This window comes from Astatotilapia calliptera, chromosome 18, assembly GCF_964374335.1.
Source record: "Astatotilapia calliptera chromosome 18, fAstCal68.1, whole genome shotgun sequence".
In the NCBI taxonomy this organism is placed as follows: domain Eukaryota; kingdom Metazoa; phylum Chordata; class Actinopteri; order Cichliformes; family Cichlidae; genus Astatotilapia; species Astatotilapia calliptera.
In genome coordinates this window covers 11,477,182-11,498,043 of record NC_137439.1, presented here as the reverse complement: position 1 = coordinate 11,498,043, position 20,862 = coordinate 11,477,182, and the positions used below count along the sequence as shown (strand labels likewise).

The following is a 20,862-nucleotide window of genomic DNA, read 5'->3' as shown; positions in this document are numbered from 1 at the left end:
CCCCCCCACAATGCAGTTTCATCCCCTTCCAGCACCACAGCTTAATTCCCAAATATCCTGACCCGATTCTCTCAAATTCATTTGGAGTCAGTTTTTTGTAGGCTTAACACTGTCAAACAGCTCCTTTAATGAGTAAAGCAAAAGACAAACAAAACCAAACTGCAATAACTACTAGAAAACATGTAAACAAAACAAAACCAAACAACACAGTAACCCTAACCCCTCTCCAAGTCAGCTATTTTCAGATCTAATCTACAGCAGCGGTACAGTATCACTAACAAACACCACAGATAAGATTTTTATCCTATTCCTAAAAAACAAAACAAAAACAAGAGACGTTCTGAAGTATGACTCATCTAGCAGCAAATACACACTGACCCTTCTTGAGGACAAGGTGAGAGGGCGAGTACACAAACCTGGACTGTTGGCTGTCATCTGCATTAGGAGAGCCATCTGTTTGCGCTCCGACAGCGGATACCCAAACAAAAAGTTGGGTGCCTGGGATTTCTTGCCCCCAGCTTCCTTTTTCACCTTCTTCTTGTCTGGTCCATCTTTATCTGTAACAAGAATGAGTTTGGAGACAAATTACAAAAAACACCAAAAAAGGTCGTCTTTTACAAGATGCAACTTCATTGTGACTGCATCGCATTTTTCCTCTTCCCCTTGTATCTGTTGAGCGCGCAGAGAAACAGATGACAAGCATGAGGTTTAAAACAAAAAAAAAAACAAACAGTTAAAAAAACAAAAACAAATAGAAGATGGCATTCTCTTAAGCCAGCCAAGTGCCCATGGCACTCCTCGGGCCCCCCCAGTCTCCGGTCGGTTGTTTAAACACAGACATGCGTGAGCTGTAATAGGGGGGAGATGCAAGGCGAAAACACACACGCGTGCATGTGTGCATGTGTGTTTACAGCAGAATAGCAGCGCAAAGTGGATGGGCGCGGGGGCTGAGGATCGGGCTGCAGCGATTACCTGCGTATATCCTGCAGGGAGGCACTAATCTCTCTCCCCAGGTCTCACTCGACTGGCCTGGGTCTGAGTCATCTACAGTGCAAAGCAGAGAGGATGGGAGGGGGGGGAGAGGGGAGGAAAAGGAGAGCAAGGTGGGGGGGGTGGAAGGGTGGGAAAGCACTGCATTAACGCTCGCTTGCTCTCTCTCACCCTCCTCGCGTCACATGAACTCAAACACAGACAGCCACAAAGGCACACTCGCACTCCACGCACAGATTATGAGTCATGGCAACACAGCAGACAGGAGAGGAGATCCGGTCCGAGGCGGTCACTGGGGTCGCTTCTTCGCCTCGTCCTACAGCTGCTCAACAAAAGGACCGGGGGAAGCTGCTGGAAGGCAAAGCCACTCTCCACGCTAGTTTATTACGTGTGCGACATAAATTATACTTCCAAAATTGAGGGTTCTCATCTGTTAGAATGACACAGGACCACACAATGAAAACGATCATGTTGAGCTTTGCTCTACAGAGGAGATGAAGGCAAACCTGCAGGACTTCAAGCAGTCCATAAACATGCAGTTTATTTATTATAATTACAGCTGTACGATACAGTAACCTATTTTTAGGCCTTGAATCTGATAAACATATAGTTAAACTTTAACTGAAAGAGGGGGTTAGAACAGTGTTTACACAAGTGAGAGGAAGAACGACATGTCTGCACTGCTAAGATGAGTGCATTTTTATCGTCAACATAGTGACAGTTATTGGGAAATCTGTACACCATCAGTGAGGTTCAAGACAACTGCAAAGGTCTTTCTACAGCGCAGTTTATAAAAACATATAAAAATACAAATACAAATAGTGTACTTAACAAACAAATGTTAAATACAGCATTGCAGTGCATTTGTAGAGGATTATTCTACTATTGAGGATGTAAAACAGTGAAGATTCTTGGGGGGCTTTTTACAGTTCACTTATACACTGGATATCTATGGCTACATAGTTCACTGCTGGTTTTGGTCTTTCTTTTTAAATGGGTTTTGTAGATAAAGGACATAATGTGTTGAATGTAGAAAAAAACTAAACAAAACATGGTGTTATATTAGGAGGTGGGGTAGGAGGCCCTGATTACTATTTGTAACACTAAAAAATGAATACATTCTCATAGAATGATTCTTCATCCATCTCAGAATACACACAACAGGCCACAAGTTCATCAGTTTGACCTGACTTGGGTCCCGTTTTCGAAACAATATTGACCCGTTGTTGACTATTTGAAGACCTGTTTGACAGCAGGCCACCAGGGGGCAGTGTACAGACATGGCAGTGAGCCAGCAGCATGGCTGTTTGGAGGGAGGAAGAGCAACACTCCTTACCCGTGTCGGAGTCTCGCTCCTCTGCCTGGGGCGGACTGGTAGTGAAGGAGAGCTTGCGCTTCATGGAAGACTTTGCTTTCCCTTCCTTCCCCAGCAATTCACTCCGGTCCAACTTTGGAGTTTTGGTGAAAGGCGACAACTTGTCTTTGCTCTGTCAAGGGTGAGGAAGAAATAAAACACACACAAAGAATTAAAATCGGGTCAAACGAGGCAGAGGTGTGGCCTCAGTTGAGTGCCGAGTGTGCCTGGATATGTAAACAAAGGAGCAATGGCCTCAAATGAACCCTGGCAGTCTCATTTTAAAAGCCATGTCAACTAGTTTGACAGCTAACAGGATCGAGCTTAGTACGCAGGTGGTAGTTCCTGCTTTACGTGACTTCTACTGCAGAGATAACACCGACTGCAATACGGTATTTGGGTGCTGCTTGCGAGGCTCACTTAAATGTTGTTCCCAAGGCGAAGTCTCAAGGGAAGAATACAAGATCTGGAGCTCCCCCCCCCATCAGTTTACACACAAAAGAGAAAAAAGGGAAGAAAAATAAGTCCATTATTATGGCACTGTGCTGTGGGAGTGTGAAAATATTCACACCTGTGCAACCTGCACTGCCAGGCAAGCATTCAATACCATCAGACTTCATAGATTAACAGTTTCTTTTTAATGCACAACAGCACCTTTACTGATCATCAATTTAAATCATATCCGATTCAAAAATATATCTGCAGTCCCAGTCCTCAAATGCATTGCATTATAATCTGTATATAGCCTGCTGGTCAGACAAAAATTGTTTAGGGTCGTCCCCCACAGCTTTGGTAGATTATCTCATACTTGCATCACAACTTTCAGACATTTTATAGACAAACTGAGTGAGACACTCAGATTAACTGATGTTGCAGTGACAACTAATTCCTAACTCAAACCCTTCAAATTTAATAGCTATAATACTGAAAACACGTAAAGCAAGGTTGACCACGAAAAGCCTGAAATGGGACGATAAAGCAAGAAAATTACCTACATATACAGGGTGGCTTCCTGTTGAACACAAGTACCACCTCGTTTGGGTAATTTGCATTTCTTTGGTGACCAAAATCGGAGCCATAATTGAGCAGAAAAGACGACAACACCCACTTCAAAAGACACAAGATGTTAAATTTTATCCCTCCCACTTGCAGCTGCTGATTGCTTCTATGGTTGTAATTTTGGTTTTCAATGCCTGAATTGAATTTAGCCACTCCATGCACATATAAAACTATTTGATTCTACAGAAAATACACACGGTGGAGGTGGAGCGAAAACACTCCAGCATCAAACACAACCCACAGCAATACCACTAATCTCGCCATTATCACAGTGTCTTTCAGTTACTGGGTTATTCTGCACTCTGATCTGCAGACAAAGCTTTTTCAGAACCATTACTTTTAGTGTGCTGCACTTTGGTGCAGTAAAATACATTTCTGGCAGGAGGAAAATGTCTGCAGCATGGTGCTTCTTTGATCTCAGTGAAGCAATGTGCCAGCTGTGCAAAGCTGAAGTGTCTGGCACGGCTGAAAGTAGATGAGAGCTAAGATGTGAAGTACCTTTGCCTTGAAAATAAAGGCAGACACAAATGCTTCCTTGCATTTATGTAGAAAAGGGCAATTAAGCCCTGTTTGCATGGTAATATAGGAGATAGTACGTCAGATATTTCTCACGCACAACATTCGAGTGCATCTCTGGGTTAAAGCAGAATACTGTATCACAATAGAAAAAAGCCCCACAGAAATATATGCTGTGTTAAGAATATCCTTTTGATGAACCACAAGATTTATCTCGTTCTATCACTGGTAAACTACATACAATCAAATCACAATGTTGGCCGAACATAACCGCATTGATGTCAACATGTACATGTATGGCAGCTGAAGTGCACTGACATTTACAGAACAAGCCGATATAATGAATAATGCCGCTACAAGCTTAGATGTGCTCCCTGCTGGTGCCCAGATGTTAGTGTTCAGCAAGTGGGTGATGAGTGTTTACACATCAGAGCTCTAAAACCCAAGAAACATTCATGCAGATGTTTGAGAACTGAAACAAAAAAACAAAACAAAAAAACCCCTGTCACTCAGGAAGCAAAAAGTGACACACACACTCTAAAGAAGCATTAAAAGAAGTCAGCTGTCTTGGAGTCCAACACTCTCTGCATGCCACATGATTTAGCATCAATAACAGCTTCTCAATTTAGTTTCATTTTACCTGGTTTGCTCGATGAAAGAAAATGTGAATGAACCAGATTGTTCTACAATATCATGTGAACCAAGCAGTCAATCTTTGTTTATTCAAATGCCATTTTCATTGATCATGTGATCCTATTGACAGTTTCTGCCAAACTCTGAATTCATTTAGTTGTATTTAAAATCACCTGTGTATTATTTGGGGTCCAATTTTGTACAGTATTTCCCCAAGAAAATGTAAAGAAAACAAGTATCACTTTTGTAAACTTGCAGGAACTATTCCTTGTGTTTACCACAGGATGGTAATAGAAGCTTCTATTTGAAGTAAGAGAGTCACATACCTTCTTCCCCGCCTGCTTATCCACCATGGCTCCATCTCTGTCGCTTCCAGGTTTTGCCATGGTGAGGCAACCTGACTAGCTTAGACAGCTACAGCACAGTAGGTTCATCATGCACCTGGAGACAGAGACCACAACAGCAGTGAGGAGGATTTCAACCCTGCCACATCACTGCCTGTATGGAAGGCTGACCTAGTAATTCTTGCTGCAAACAGAGCACGCCTGCACGAGACAGTGGCAAGAGCAGGAGATGGTTTTAAAATGCAGGTACAATTAAATAACTTTTTTTTCAGAGACTGTTTATAGGCTTTCAGCAAATGTTTGTGTTACAGAGGAAACGAGCCAAGTAAAGAAAAGTCACTTAACCCCCACAGAGCAATGGAGGGGCAGGTATTGAAATAGTGCTGCCACAGAGCGCAACTCAGCTGTGTTTCAGGATGTAGGTTGAGTGGATCTGTAATCAGGGATTTTTATTGAAATTTCCATTGCATCTCTCAAGATTGACCTTAAAGCACCGGCAGGAAAAACTACATGAGGCAGCATGAATCACAGCTTTAGGGACTTCTTGGGTTTCTGAGAGGAAAACGTCCCCCTCTGTATGTTGTCCCTGCGGCCTACTCATCAGTGTAACCGAGCTCGTTTCTGATGTGGTTTGTGACGGTGTAGTAACACAAGCTGCAGAGTCACTGGGGTGCACTGTGGGTGCCAGCACTTTAGAGAAAGTACAACACTGAAGCTGAGCCTGCACCTGAAGCCAACATGGCATCTGTCAGTTATCTTGCCACATGAAGATTGCAGCTTTCAGTCATGAGACCCTCTATTATCTAGTACTTTGAATGAACTTTCCCTGCTTCCTTTTTTCGCTCACATATACACACCCAGTACCATGATGACTGAGCAGAAATAGCCTCCCGCTGCTTATGAAAGTCCCACTCTTACTCTATATTAAGAAACCTGAGAGCCATTGATTAGTTGTTAAGCAGCCTCCAAAATGATTGGGGCAGCCCCCATTACTCATAGGCATCAAAAATACAAGGGAACTCTAAATTTCATAGTAGACATTTAATTTTCCAAGAAGAGAACAAGCATGATAGCAGTTTTAGTATTGCACTTATTCATAAAACAACCAGGGCTTTTGTGTTAAGGGGTAAGCCATCTCAGTAAATAGCACAGCTCTGGTGTTCCCAACAATTCTGGCAAGTTCCAGGCTGAATAATTTATGATTAAATAATCAGATCAGCAATCTCTCACAGGAAAGTTCTGACAACAAAATGTGACAAAGTGTTTGGCACTGGCTAGCATGTTTTCTGGGTTTTTAAATAGGAAAGGACATTTCACAGGAAGAATCCTAGCCCATATTCACTGGGAACTATTTAATGACTCTTTAAAGATCACTTCCCACCCATAGACAATATACAGTATGGACATAGCCACCATGGTCCAATCCAGTGAATAGTAGTCTCATTATAATGCCCTGATCAGAGCATTTCTTACATCCTTGTAAAGACCCGTGATTGTTAAGTCATTAAATAATAGGATATCGTAGGGCTGGGCGATATGACCCAAAACTCATATCTCGATATCTTTTAGCTGGATGGCGATATACAATATATATCTCGATATTTTTTTAAAGCCATAAAGTAAGAACAAAAAGAGAGTTCTTAGTCAAAGCTGTGTCCCAGATGTCACACAGGCACTTGAAGAAATTACTCAAAAATAAATTATCAGCATTTATTAAATAATAATGCTCCATAAATAAAAGAAAACAATGTCGTTTTTGTGCATAACAGAGCGCGGTTAGCTCATTAGCGCGTTAGCTCGCTAACACGTTGACGCCGTCCAGCCCCATGCACTGGGCGATCTGCGGTAACTCTTTAACGGAGATTTGCTGTGTCCATCTTGTCGTTGCCTGTAGGTGAAGCTATGGGGGAGGGGGAGTTGTGTTCAGTGAAGGAGAGGCGAGCCAGAGTAATGTTGTGCAGAGACAAAAGTGGACGAAAGAGAGGCAAACTTGCGACTCCACAAGTATAATTATAACGTGACATAGACTATATCGATATTGTCACATCTTATATCTCGTATGAAAATATATCAATATTTTTTTAAAAACTCGATATATCACCCAGTCCTAGGATATCCTAGATAAACTTTGTTTTTAACCACTCAAAATTTGCATAATTTACAAAAAGAACTTCGTGTTTTATTCAATATGTCCTAAAACTAGCAAATGAGCCCATAAACACAGGAAAGATTTTATACAACTGTGAGTCTGTTTTCAAAAGGAGTTTAGAATGAATGCAGGTTTGTGGCCCTTCTGCTTTGGCTTCACTTTACAAACACAGAATCTTCATCCATATTTTATACTGTCTATGATGTGGACTACTTGCGACAGGCTCTCTTTACCTGGGTTTGAACTGGACTGCATTTTCTTTTTCATTTTGAAGATGTTCCGCAGAGAACTTTCTGACAGCTGCACTTGCCTTTGCAAGTTTCTCCTGTTTACACAGTATCATCTAATCTAACCTTGACACATGTGTATCACAGGTCCAAAGCCTGGTATGTAGTACCAACTTCTACTTTCAGTGGCTGACAAATAGCTTTTACTTGCATTGCCACCATATTCAAACAGTAGTGGCATGTTACACACTAAAACCTTGATTATTCCTGCCTGGTCTACAAGTCCGATAGGGTCTAAGTGATGTAAATGTCATTATTAGGTGAGTGCGAAGGTCCATAAGAATGTACACATGCTTGCCAATTTCTTATGACTGCACAGACGTCTGGAGACTTTACAATGCACCGACTGTGCATGAGACTTTAAGCAGATTTCAAAGAAGTATAACAGGAATGACTGCTCAGACATGATCTTTCTAGCTGCTTATGTCTTCAACAGAGTATATTGAAAACTTAAGTACTAACAAGGAAAGATATAAGACAAGAAACAGTCCTTTAAAAATGATTTTATAATTATTTACTATTCGAGTAATTGAAAATCATAACCATCCTCAAAATTTATGGCTGTTTGCATTTTTCTTTCTAACACAGAGGTTCTACCATTCAAATGCTTTAAAAACCCACTTTATCTATCAATTACAAGCAATTGAGTCAAGTTTTTTTCTCCAGGAAAATGCATACATATTTAACATATCAATTTTACATGTTAACGTCAACTTGACGTCAACTTGTGCGTTTTTAATCATCATATTGTCATATTATAAAAGGGGGGAAAAAATTCTGATTAACTGTCAAGATTACTTGGGAACGAAACTGTTGCTTGCATAGTTTGGCCTCATTCTCTTTAACTTGTGCTCTAATGGGAGCCTGTCCTCATGTACAGGGTTAAAATTGGAAGGACAAGGGCAACCAGTATCCTTGAAAGACTGGCATTGCTTCTACACTATTAGTAGTGAAAAGTCCACTGTTAGTAGGTATACAAGTGATGGTAATATCCACTACATTCCATGTCTACAAAACGCTAATCACAAGTTCAAGGTCAGGTGAGGTTTTTGTGAGTTTTCTAAAATTAAGTGGTCATATTTAAGAGTCTTCAACTACCAAATGTTCAGCATTTAAGGATGCTGAACAGGATGCAAATATCGCCTTTGAAATTGAAGAAAAGTGAATGCAAGTGGCTTCTTCTAATTTAAACCTTTAGCATTAAGAAGCACAGCCTGTGGGGATCAGAACATATAAAAAGCCTTCAATTAGACACCATCCAGATGCAAGCTGAGCAACAAGCATGCTCTGACAGTGACACAATGTTTCATGTAATCACCTTTACGAGGGGCCATTTTTAGGATGTATATAAAAACCACAACTGAAAGTTTAATCAGCTACTCCAAGACAAAAGGCATGCCTGTCATAAACAAAGTGACAACGCTGACGCACGTTAAGGAGGAAACTGCTGTTGCTGTAATCTGCTCTGTGGTTGACATTTTTTATGTATTCGTGTATTCGTACAACTCTCAGGTTGACATGAATTATTTGAATATGGCATTGTTGTAATGTGTAGGTACTGAATATGATGCCTTCTTAGAGTCTAACCAAACTTTGCTCAGTCTAACCATTCTTAAGAAGTTGCAACATGTTTTTTTTTTTTTAAATAAATTTTTATACAGATTTTTTGTGTTTACTTACTGACTTAATGTATAAAGGAAATAATTTGCTGTTGTGAGGCTTTAAACTTCGATTCTCGTCGTGCAGTTTAATCATAATCTGACTACGTGATTCTCCATAACATCATCACTCATAATAATCTCTATTGGAAAGCAGCATACATGTTACACATGCTATTCACCTTTCCGGGGAGAAACCAGTCGTGCTGGTTTTAACATTAATAAGGCAACTAGACTTCTTTCAGTAATCCCACATTTTGCTTCTTCTGATACCTTTTATGATCTTTGCCGATCCTGTGTGATACTGTGGTGTTGACAGGTAGTTTTTTCCAAACACATGGACCAACTGCACAGCCGAGGCCAGTGAGAGGTCATTAGTCAGCAGATAGCCAGTAAGCAGCAGCATTGTCATTCACGCAGCTGAAAGGGAGAATTGAGCTGCCCACAGTCAACTTGTTGGTGTAAAGAGGCTGGTGTATTGGGGGTATTAAAGCAGTGTGGACAGGCCAGGACCAAACCAGAAAACAAACGCTGACAGGACTCCAATCTGGCACAGAGAGGAGGCGAGAAGGGTGGGACTATAATTACAGAGGTATTTGAGCACTCGCCAATTTGGCATTTGCATTTACTGCGTTTCATGTGCAGCTCAGGGCTGCATAAGCCCCTGCACGCTCTGCCATTAACCTCAGGCTGTTTCAAGTCCAGATCAAACCTCGCCTTGATGACTGCTACAGTTCACTGAGACTAAAGCGGAGATTAGATTGGCATGAGATGTCATACTGTGGCAAACAGTGTGAGCAAAAATTTTCCAAACCACTTAATATCACTAAAGCAGATTTATCAAACTACCCCCCTCAACAAAAAAAAAACAAAAAAAAAAAACACAACCAACGAGTGGGAAAAGGTTGAGAGATGTGATTACAAAAATCATCGGCTGATTTTCTCAGTCTCAACGCCATCACTGTGGTTAACAATTCAGCAGAAAAGGACACTGATGAGCACTAACAACACATGGGCCACTTTGAAATATTTTCAATAATCATATATCTGTTGAAATACCAGCTAAAAATCTCGGTTATAATTACTTAGCAGTTTCTTCTCATAGGGCTGCTCGATTATGGCAAAAATGATAATCACGATTATTTTCACTGAAATTGAGATCTCGATTATTTGACGATATTTATTTAACCCTTTAAGACCTACCATAGAACCAAGTCCGCCAGAGCTTATATTATTTTTTTACATGTTGTAGTGCCATTTGTGGGAGCATTTCAAGTTGCTATACAACTGTTATAGCCCATATTTTAATAATATGTATGCATTAAGTCCATAGTAACTACATTAATTGCAAAAAAGTGCAATAAACTACAAAAAAATTGAAAATCGTTTTTGTTTTGTTTTTTTTACATATATTTCTACTTGGAGAAATTTAAGAGGTTTACCCCTCAAAACTTTAAATACAAAAAAAGTTGCAAAAAATAGTTTACAACAACAGGAAACTTATTGTGAGTGTCTTCATAGTTTTATTTTGGAGATACACCAATTTTTATATACTGCAGGAAAAACAAAAAAAAAACAATCCTATGATGCAAATTTGCAAAGAAAACAGCATGTGCATCAAAATAAACTATTTCCAGCAGTGCAATTCGAGTTCTAAGCATCCCAGCAACTATTCAGAAAAGTCAAACATGACCAGTATAGGCTTTTAAGGCCTACAAGTAAAAAACTACATTTCCGCGAAAATGACGTCACTTCCGGTTTCGGCCAGGAAATGGCGGACATGCGACAGTTTGCGCTGACGTCTGTTTCACTGTGGGAAGTGTTACGAACAGCTGATCGGATCGGCAAAGCGTGTGTCTGGAATATTATGTTTTTGTTCCTGCAAGCGCTTTTTATGCAATATTTGCAAAGCTTTATGTGGAAGGAAACCGTGACCGAGGACAAGCTGATGGCATCAGATGCAAGTACAACTCCTCCGGTTTCATATGCAAAACAAATTATTGCGCTAGCTTACAGGGTTCCGGTTCTACAGGGATTTAAAAATAGTTACGCAAAACGGAGCGTGCTGCTCTGACCGGCTTTAAAGGGTTAACAATGACTTTAAAAAAATAATATAAAATAGTGTGCAACACCACTGAAGTTTTTTTTTTACCTCTTTTCAACCAACAGCAGTCACTCTCCTCTCCAAATAACTTCTGCTTAGCTTTCCGAGCTTCCCTGGGGTCCTCTTAATCAGCGGTCTCCAACCTTTTTTGCGCCACGGACCGGTTTATGCCCAACAATATTTTCACGGACCGGCCTTTAAGGTGTCGCGGATAAATGAGGGAGGGGCTAATAATCGGCTCAGTCATTTTTAATGATCGTTGAAAGCCCAGATCGTAATCGTGATTAAAATTCGATTAATTGAGCAGCCCTATCTTCTCATAAATGAACAGCAGTCAAAAATGCCAAAGTAAAACAACTTAGAGGGAAATTCAAATATTCACACTCCCAATCATTTGCCTCAATTTAATATGTTAAACTCCGATACTGGGAGGAAGATTTTTCCTCTTATGTTTTAGAAAGCAAATGATTTTTAGGATTATTTGTGACTGATTTATCAAATTAAAATGACAGTTTTCTGTGGCCTTAATTGATATATTAAGTTTATAAAGGTTTAAAGTATAGTAGATTATAGTATATATATAGTAGAATGACCAACACTTTATACATACATACATATTCACTAAAAATCTTATTTTGCTTCTTAATGTGTGCACTGATTGTGTATGTTGTTTTTTTATGTCTGTGTTTTAAAAGCTCAACCTAAGGATGGGCATTGAAAAATAGCTTAGGCCATAAATGCTGTGGTGTGTGGCATGGTTCATGTATTGTAGTCATTCCCATAAAAATAAACTGCAACTAAACATCAAGGTTGGAGGTCAACATATCACCCTTTACTAACCATCCTTCTTTACCTATAACATTGCAAAATTTGTGATTTCAAAAGAAGTAAATTCTAAATCTGAATGAATGAAGACAGCGAAATCCCAAGCCAAGTGTGCTGCTGCACTGCTGGTCTCTGTCTCCATTTATTTATAACCTAGCGTTCCTGCATTTTTAACTCCACTGGTTCCTGACTAACAACAATAACAACCATTTCCCTGTAGTGTTCGGGTGCGCCGGCCCTGACAGCAGAGCGGCTGCTAGTGCGTGTCCTTGCATGAGTGCAGCAGTCTGACAGGGGAATTGTGGTAAAAGACTCTGGGAGTGTTGGGGTATGTTCACTGGGGGAGGATGGAGGAGAGTGTATGGTGGAGATGTAGCCAGGAAGGATGACGAGCACACAGAGTATGGTAACCTGATCCACTGACTGCAGGATGGGACAGGGAGGGAAAGGGGGCTAAGAATAGCACCGAGCCTGACACACAGCTTGCAGAGCAGAGTACGCTGCCGCCACCAGCAGCAGAAACATTACTCCACTCCAGCTGCGAGAGTACTGCCTGCTGTGAGCTCTCACACACACCATGTGGAACATACATGTGATTTTCCCCTGCTCTCCCATGTGGCTGTACTTTCGACTGCAGGCACACACACACACACACACACACACACACACCCCCCCACATAGGCACACGCACAACAAAAAACCCCTGATGAAAAGTGAGCTCTGACTAAACCACTGGGTTACACTGCAGTAGAAATAAAAACTGCTTAATTATTATCACGAATATTACAAATCCAGAGAAGATGTATTCAGCTTTTCCTACAATAGGATGTAGGGAAGACTGTGACATGCTCAAGGAGACGCTCGACGCCTGCTGCAACGGTAAACAGCCCGTCACGTGGTTGTGGTCCTACGCGCCATCGGGCTAAATGGTGGGGGAGGTCTCTCTCAGCTGTACATTCACTCGCTCCCTCCATCCTCCTCCTCCAACAACGACTCCCTAATGAGTAGCAGGACAAAGCCAACCGCAAAGGCCCGATACTGGAGGGGTAGGGGAGGTAACAATATCCAGCAAAGTGCCATCTCTCACATATAAATATCTGGACTGAAGCTGAATTAGATGTTCTTAAATACCTTACACAAAATCTATGAGGTATAAAGGCTCTTCTATTTTCTGCCCCTTCAAAAGACAAAAGAAAGAAAAAAAATCAAACAAAAAACAAAGAAGAAACAGCAGTATATCAGGAAGAGTCTATCATTTGTATCTGTAATGAATGCCTGGCCATATATTCAAATTAAGGGTTTGTGGTGTCTGGTCAAAGTAAGCAAGCAATTTAAAAAGCATAAAGAGCTGTTAGCTTACTATTCTACCCAGTATAATTGATATTTTTAAAATGGTGCTCAAAATTTATACTGGGGGGGGGGGGGAACCCGGGAATAAGCAGATGTAAATTATAATTGTCAGCTGTGCCTGGAGCAGCAACAATCAGTTACTTAATTTATTATACTAGCAATTAATTACAGGTATAATCAACACCTTAAACAGCTTCTTTTAGAAAACAGTTTTTAAAAAATATTGTGCCGTATTGCAAAAACAACAAATTTGGGTTCTGGACACATTATCCTGACGAGAGGTATTTTGGACTTTTTAACTCATAAAAAGAAATAATATTACCTGCAGCCACAGACTTTAAAATGCAATCACAACCTGTCTATTTTTTAAATGCAGAGTCACAAAAAGAGGTTGTATAAGCCCTTCATATCTTTGGGCTCTTAAAGTCACTCTCTTGTCATTCTCCTGACTCAACTATGCACCAAATTCAAAGCAGCATAACATTTCCAGCACAATGTAAGTGCAGCTTTCTTCCTCCCATCACTGGGTCATCTTAACTGAAGGCGCATTTCGACAAACAGCAAAAGAGACACTGGATGCCTCGAGGAGGCCGTTCACCTCTCACTACCCTAACCCCAGACAGGCGAAACACGCTGCCTCCCACCAGAGCGTCTGGCCTTCGTTCCAGTAGTTTTTGGCTTTCATAAATAAGACGGGCACACTGCTGGAAAGAGGCGGAGAGCACTGGTTAAACTCTCTGGCATGGGAAAAACATGGGTGGATATTAATATTAAGTAACTGTTCAAACCTGTACCAGTCAGCTGCTGCCAAATCTACAATGAAGCTAATAGCTTTTTGGTAGTACGACAGCAACTTTTATAGGTATATTTAGTCACTTACAACAACAACAACAAAAAAAAGTTTTGTCGTACAACTAAGTACACTTCATGTTTCATCTCCATTAGATACAGCATTTACTTTGCTAATGTCAAATACTATTATAACACCAGATTCTTTTGCCAAATCAATACTATGAAAGACATAATAAATTCATTTAAAGACCAGAAATTGTTTTTTGAGCTTTATTATGCAAGACAGAGTGCTGAACAATTTCAGTCTTATCCTTCACTTAAATCACTTAAAAAAAAAAAAAAAAAAAAAAACTCATCTAAATCTACAAGGGCGAGGCTCGGGACATGGCTTGCACACAAATAAAAGCCTCGTCAAATAACATGTTTGTACATGAGAGGATGTAAATAGGGTTAACTTCACTGGCACGAGAATAAGGCTCTAACCCGGACTGATGAAAAATGCCCACTAAACTGGTTCGAGAGAGTCTGACAGCCTTAAGAAGCCTACCGCCACTGCTCCGAATGTAGGTTAATGATCAGATACCCAAGCAGAGGACAAGAACAATGAAGCCTTTACTGCTGATTACGGGTTAAAAGGAGGGGGAGGGAATGTGGGAGGGATTAGACCAAAGGTTAGGACCCAGGCATAGGTCTTGTTCTCATTTCCACCACATGGCCAAGCTCACTTGACTCAATCAAACACTGGAGAGCTGTTGCTGCTCGAGGAAATATTGATATCCACAGTATGGATGGAGAATTGGGGAATTTTTAATAAAAAAAAAAATCTGACTTTGAATTAGCAATTATCAGACTTGGCATTAATAACAGTGAGCTATATGCAACAGAAATGCATCTCATGTTGGTAATAGGGCTGCCACGATTTGTCGACTAGTCACGATTACGTCGACTATCAAAATCGTCGACGACTGATTTAATAGTCGACGTGTCGTTTGAAGCTTTGTAAGATCGCAAAAGACGCAGGAATAATAGCAGGATTTAAGAGTGTAATAACGGACTGAAACAGAAGATGGCAGCACAGCATGTACAAGGATGCCAGCTGCCGTTAAACCCCGAAGAAGAAGAAGCAGCTGTGTCCCAGAATTCATAGCGCGGCCCAGCTTAGTTTCCAACAATGGCGGTAGCTAGTTAGTTTTAATATTACTCTTATTATTCTTTCTGGGTCACAAAATAAACGTTTAACATATTTTCAGGCGAGAATGTAGCTGTGTAAACCTCAAATATCGGCTCAGTTTATCAGGACACCACATATTTTCAAAAGCGCTCCGACGTTTTCGGAGACGTCTGTTACCCACTAGCTCGATAGCTAGCCGGGGGCTAGGTCACTAGCGCCGTGAGAACACCGGACTCCCGGCAAATTGTTTTCAAACCCACCGCCGTCTTTCGCGACTCAGGTTAAATATATATGAGTCACTTAGATAAATTAAAAATGTTGTTGTTTGGCTTTTTTTTTTTTTTTTTTTTTGTATTTTATTTGTTCCTGAGTAAATCGGTTTGGCTGAGATTAAAGTTATAGTTTTTACACAGCTGAATAAACGTCAAGCAGACAGCTGATTATCAGAAGTGTGAGATGCTGGAGAATATACTCCGGTGTCCTGTTATATTTTAGATAGCAAGGAGTTTATTAAACTTTACCGAAACAATCTGCAAATTTCATTAAAATTGAATAAACTATCATCTTGTCTTTATTTTTAGTTAGCACCTTAAAAGCTTAAAGCTGTAAGCTAATGATAGTTATATAAGAGCAGATGCTGCTGGTGCAATAAGCTGTAGTTTTACGTCCAGTGGATGATGATCTGATTAGTCGACTAATCGCATAAATAATCGGTGACTAGTCGACTATCAAAATAATCGTTTGTGGCAGCCCTAGTTGGTAACAAAAACTATTAACTGAAAAATATCCTGTTTAATACATGTTAAAAAAATGAATTAAAAAAAGCCTCATCACTGTTGCAACATGTTTGCTAAAACAAAACGCCCTCCTTTTCCTTTCAGAGAATTTGTAGGCAATGATTTAAAGCCCCTGGTGGCAAAGACATTACCTACATGACTATGAAACAAAACACATCTGCAGCTAACAAGGTGTCACAGCCACAAGGAATCCTATCCACTCGGTTCCATATGAGCAACTAGCTGGCCACAGTCTGAAGAATAAACTGTGAGGCAAATATTGTGTCAGTTTTCATTATGACATTCAAGATACGACTCCATCTACACCTGTCAAATCCTATTAAACTCGATGAGCTGCCGATCCGATCACAAGCCCGACACATGGCTGCCTGCGCAGTGCCAAAACCACAGCTCTGCAGTGCCAGACTAAGCTTAGATGAGACCAGTGTGTGCGGAGAGGTTGAAAAAGCAACTTCAGCTTCATGCTGCGAGGAGTCTACAGATTACATAGCACACCAACCTTTTACCTTTGATTTAAACCTCTTAAGTCAACAATGAAATACCAAAATTGCTCTTGAATAGCTGGAAGTTAATCAGTTAATTGTCTGAAGGCCTGGTTGAGTAAAATATTTAAACCTCTCCTTATTTCAACACTATAGTCTTAATGCTTAAGAAGACACAAGATGCCTTGAATCAACAACGCAGAGACAGCAACCATTTTCAGAGCTGGTATATTTTTTTACAGTCAGCCCCACAAGACATGCAGCATATTAATGTTTTTTTTTTTTTTATATACCAATTTGTATTCTAAAGTGTTTCATTTAAAGAGTGAGGCTGTGTGGAGCTAAAGGACAAACTCAGAAACATTAGATATTCATTGAAAGGAGTTAACCATTTACCTTTCCTTGGTCATTTTACACTGAAAGTGGATGACCTTGGTACTAAAATACATCAATTAGCTTAACAATTACATGAGGTTTTACAGCGTTTAGGACACTTGGTTAGATTTGTCCATTACAATGCACTCAGTGCTCCTGCGTGATTTCATATTACTGTGCTTTAGTGTTTTGATGAAGTGGTCAATACTGGAGCACTACATAAATCCATGGACCATAATACACCACAGCCACACCATTAAAACCATAAAGAGGTGAGGTAAATAACATTGGTTCAATGTAATGTTCTGCATTGAAACCTTAGGTCTGGGGATTCACGTGTGTGTTATGGGGAATTTAAGGTACTGTATCGTCCTTTTACATCTCTGTTGCTATAAAATCAACCAACACAAAGCCTATGTTAACGCACCTTTGTGCAGGCCTCCAAAAAGGTGACAGTGTATAGCTTGATGGCAATGATGCTTTGCTATGGGCTGTAAAGTTAGCGTTAGATAGAAGAGATGCTACTTCGACTGTTTTTAACACTCGGTTTCACTTCAATGTGAAGAAGTTCTGTTTATTATTACTTCCGCCTTCTGTACAGCACAGGCTAATCTGTAGCTGTAGTACATGAACAGCATGAAAAGAAAAAACAAAAACAAAAAACAAACAAACTGCATAGCCCACGTTGCATGTTGTTCCACATATTTATGAACCATCACCAATGCAGTGCCATACTGAGCGTCTGATGTTAACATGTTCCACCATTTTAATGCTGTTTTAGACAGCTGGGAGCAGTACCAAAAGGCCTCCCTGTCTGGACAACGTGCCCCACCAAACTGCAAAACCAGCTGAGCGAAACTCAAGGTGGGAGTACGATCCAAGTCTAACTGAACCACCCCAGAATGTGTAAGAACTTATTTTAACAGATATCTTCAACATGCAGAACCTGCAGACAAGGTAAAAGGTTTTTTGCACTGCAAGATTTCTGGTTTCTGTTTGCAGTCTGGGCTAGGGCTGCACGATTAATCGTTAGAAAATCGCGATCTCGATTCATACTTATGTGCGATCTCATTTCCAAATGACAACGATTTTATAAAAAATTAAAAAATAAATAAAAACACGACGACGATTGTACCGCATTTTGATCCGGGACGTAGTCTGCACGAAAACAAGCGCTCACTCTTCCGGCTCAACAAATGACAAGGGCGGAGCCTTATACCACGTGATACAGAAGCTGTGCCGTGTGATGCTAAAATTAGCAGAGAAAAAACAACTGAGAGCACGTCAGGGATGACGAGAAAGTGACAGGAGAAAATCCGTCCCAGTCAACCACCCAAACATCAATAACGGGAACCTTATACAGCGCTTCCCTATACCCGTCGAACTCCCGCAGGCACAAAGAAATTACGGAGGCTATCACTTATCACCTGACCAAAGATATGGCTCCCATCAACACTGTGCAAAACGAGGGATTTAGGAAAATGATCAACACTCTAGACAAACGCTACACAGTGCCATCCCGCAACTATTTTTCTATTGTTGCACTACTTGCTCTATACACGCAGTGTCAACCAACGGTGGAGACGGAATTTCAAGCAGTACAACATTTTGCGGCAACAACAAAATGTGAGACATTTATTGTTTTTATGTTCAGTCTCAACTGTTACGAAGTTGATGTGCAGTTAATAAGTGCAATAAATATTTGTACTGGAAAAGAAAATCGTGAGAGAATCGTGATCTCAATTCTAAGCCAAAAAAATCGTGATTCTCATTTTACGCAAAATCGTGCAGCCCTAGTCTGGGCTGTATTACACAATCTTGTTGGAGCAGTTGGTGGCTGCATGCAGATCAAAAGAAAGAAATCTTTGGGAGTGTCCTTCAGAATCTGCCAAAGTTCCCATGTCTGTTTGGGTGGCACAAAAGGAGCCTACATTTTTCATTTTGTGGTTTATTAGTGTATATAAGTCAGCCCCTTCCAAGTTTGTTTAATCTTTACTGTAATCATATGCAGAAACATGAAGAATTTCAACAACTGTGCCCAATTTCAGCAGGTTAATTCTAAACATATCTGAACTGCTCTAAACTGTTTTGTGCATGAAAAGGGCCACAGTTGATTATACTTCAAACAAGCATGTTGAACACATGCTTTGCTTTCATGTTATTTAATCAATAATGTTTGTTTTCAATTGTGTCTATAAAAACAAAATGAAACTGATTAATGTATAGGTTCTGCCACATAAAAATGTCTTTCCTTATTACTACATGTGCAATTAACTTTAATAACAAAAAACCCTTTAAATTTAATGGGCTGGCTGTAGCTCAGGAGGTAGAGCTGTCATCTACTTGTTGGAAGGTTTGTGGTTCGATCCTTGGCTGCTCCAGTCTGCATGCCAAATATTCTTGCGCAATATAATAAACCCAAGTTGCTCTCCAGTGCATCCACTGGAGTATAAATGTGTGTGAATGTTAGACAGAAAGCACTTATGTAGAAAAAGCATAGACAATAGCGCTTTTATGAATGGGCGAATGAGGCAAGTTGTATAAAGTGCTTTGAGTGCTCAGGTAGAGTAGAAACAGTGCCAACATTGCTATGTTGCCGTTGCTTCAAATATTTTAAACAGTTAGTAAGACATAAAACCCATCATCAAAGGCAACCCTAACTCTTATGATAGGTGTATAGGTTACTTCCTGTATAATAACCCTAAGCGATCTCAATTGTAGCCTGTTTTCACCTTAGCTTTAAACCCATTTAAAATGAAAACTAGCACAGTCATGGATAGCATAAAGCAGCATGCAGAGTACTGCCAATGATTAGCACAATCTGATCACATTTCTCCACTCAAAAAGAGCTCAGTGACGCGATTTATTCTACAACCAAAAGGAATCCACTGAAATTGTCCAGTGAATGAAAATCTCATTAACCTATTTTACAGCAGGAGGGTCCTCAGCCTTCCGAAAGCATGGTCACAAAACCGAGCCAGAGTAAACAGGATATGACTGCTTTCTTTGGCATCAGTGAAGTGAAAGCAGTCCATGAAGAATGCAAAGAACACACCCACTGTCAAATTGTCTTTTTTCACAATAAACTAGCAACAGACAGATATATCTCTCACTGCTCATTCATAAAATAAAACTTTAAGAGCTCTTTAATAATTTAAAAACCTACAGCATTGTAATACTGCAACCCAGTCTGTTCCTTCCTTCCTGTGCGCATGAGGTGCATTCACAGTCACGCAGGAAGGTCACAGGCTCTCGAACTGTCGGCCTTTAAAAGCATACAATAGATTATCAAGCCGTTACACACAAAGATAATGCACTCAACGTACCAAACAAAAACAACACTTTGCACACATTCAGCTGCTGGCAAAGGCCAGCACATGTTGTGAAATCAGGAGGCTCCACCCTCTTCACAGACACATGCACAAGCGCACGCTTGCTAGGCCTCTTGAAGACGCAGATACTCGGCTGATGGAGCCAACTGCAGGTTCTGGTCTAGCTTGAGGCACATCACATCATGACCACTGCTTGCTTTCATGCTCCCTTTTGAACTGCAACCCAATAAGTGTAGTCGACAAGATGAAGTGAAAGTGATACAGAACAGAATTTTAAGCTGCCTCAAATAGAGGAAACAGATAATTTCTTTGGCTTATTGTGCTTGGAGTTTTTCCCATCACATTTGTTGTAACCTTTTTAAATTTCACTCCATCTTCTAAGATGACCAATCTTCACCATCACAAAGCTTAAACGGCACAGCCACAGTAGCCTCAATAACCAATAATGCCAATTTATCAATACTCAGTGGGCAGTGGTGTTCACTTTGCTGAAGAGTGAAGAGTAAAAAACAAAAAAAAAAATGACTGTTTGGGGGGGATTTCCCTGAAGATATGGCCCTGCTGTGAGCACTCAAAACAAAAAAGAGGAACCCCAATCAGAATGTTAGTAAAGTAAAACAGCTTTATTACAACCATAAGTCATT

General features: G+C 40.4%; 1 protein-coding gene across 2 annotated transcripts in view; it reads right to left on the bottom strand.

Moving 5' to 3' along the window:
• Window positions 1-20,862, bottom strand: part of ankrd12 (ankyrin repeat domain 12) — a 40,032-nt gene that overhangs the window by 11,862 nt on the left and 7,308 nt on the right. Inside the window, exons 2-5 of one of the 2 annotated variants that reach the window (XM_026150142.2) lie at window positions 4,879-4,993; window positions 2,327-2,477; window positions 973-1,044; window positions 417-557 (exon numbers count right to left, since the gene is read on the bottom strand). In XM_026150142.2, the coding sequence (XP_026005927.2) occupies window positions 417-557; window positions 973-1,044; window positions 2,327-2,477; window positions 4,879-4,938 (424 nt within the window). In that variant the 5' untranslated portion in view covers window positions 4,939-4,993. The remainder of the gene's footprint in view (window positions 1-416; window positions 558-972; window positions 1,045-2,326; window positions 2,478-4,878; window positions 4,994-20,862) is intronic. The other variant, XM_026150143.2, reaches the window with a different exon arrangement.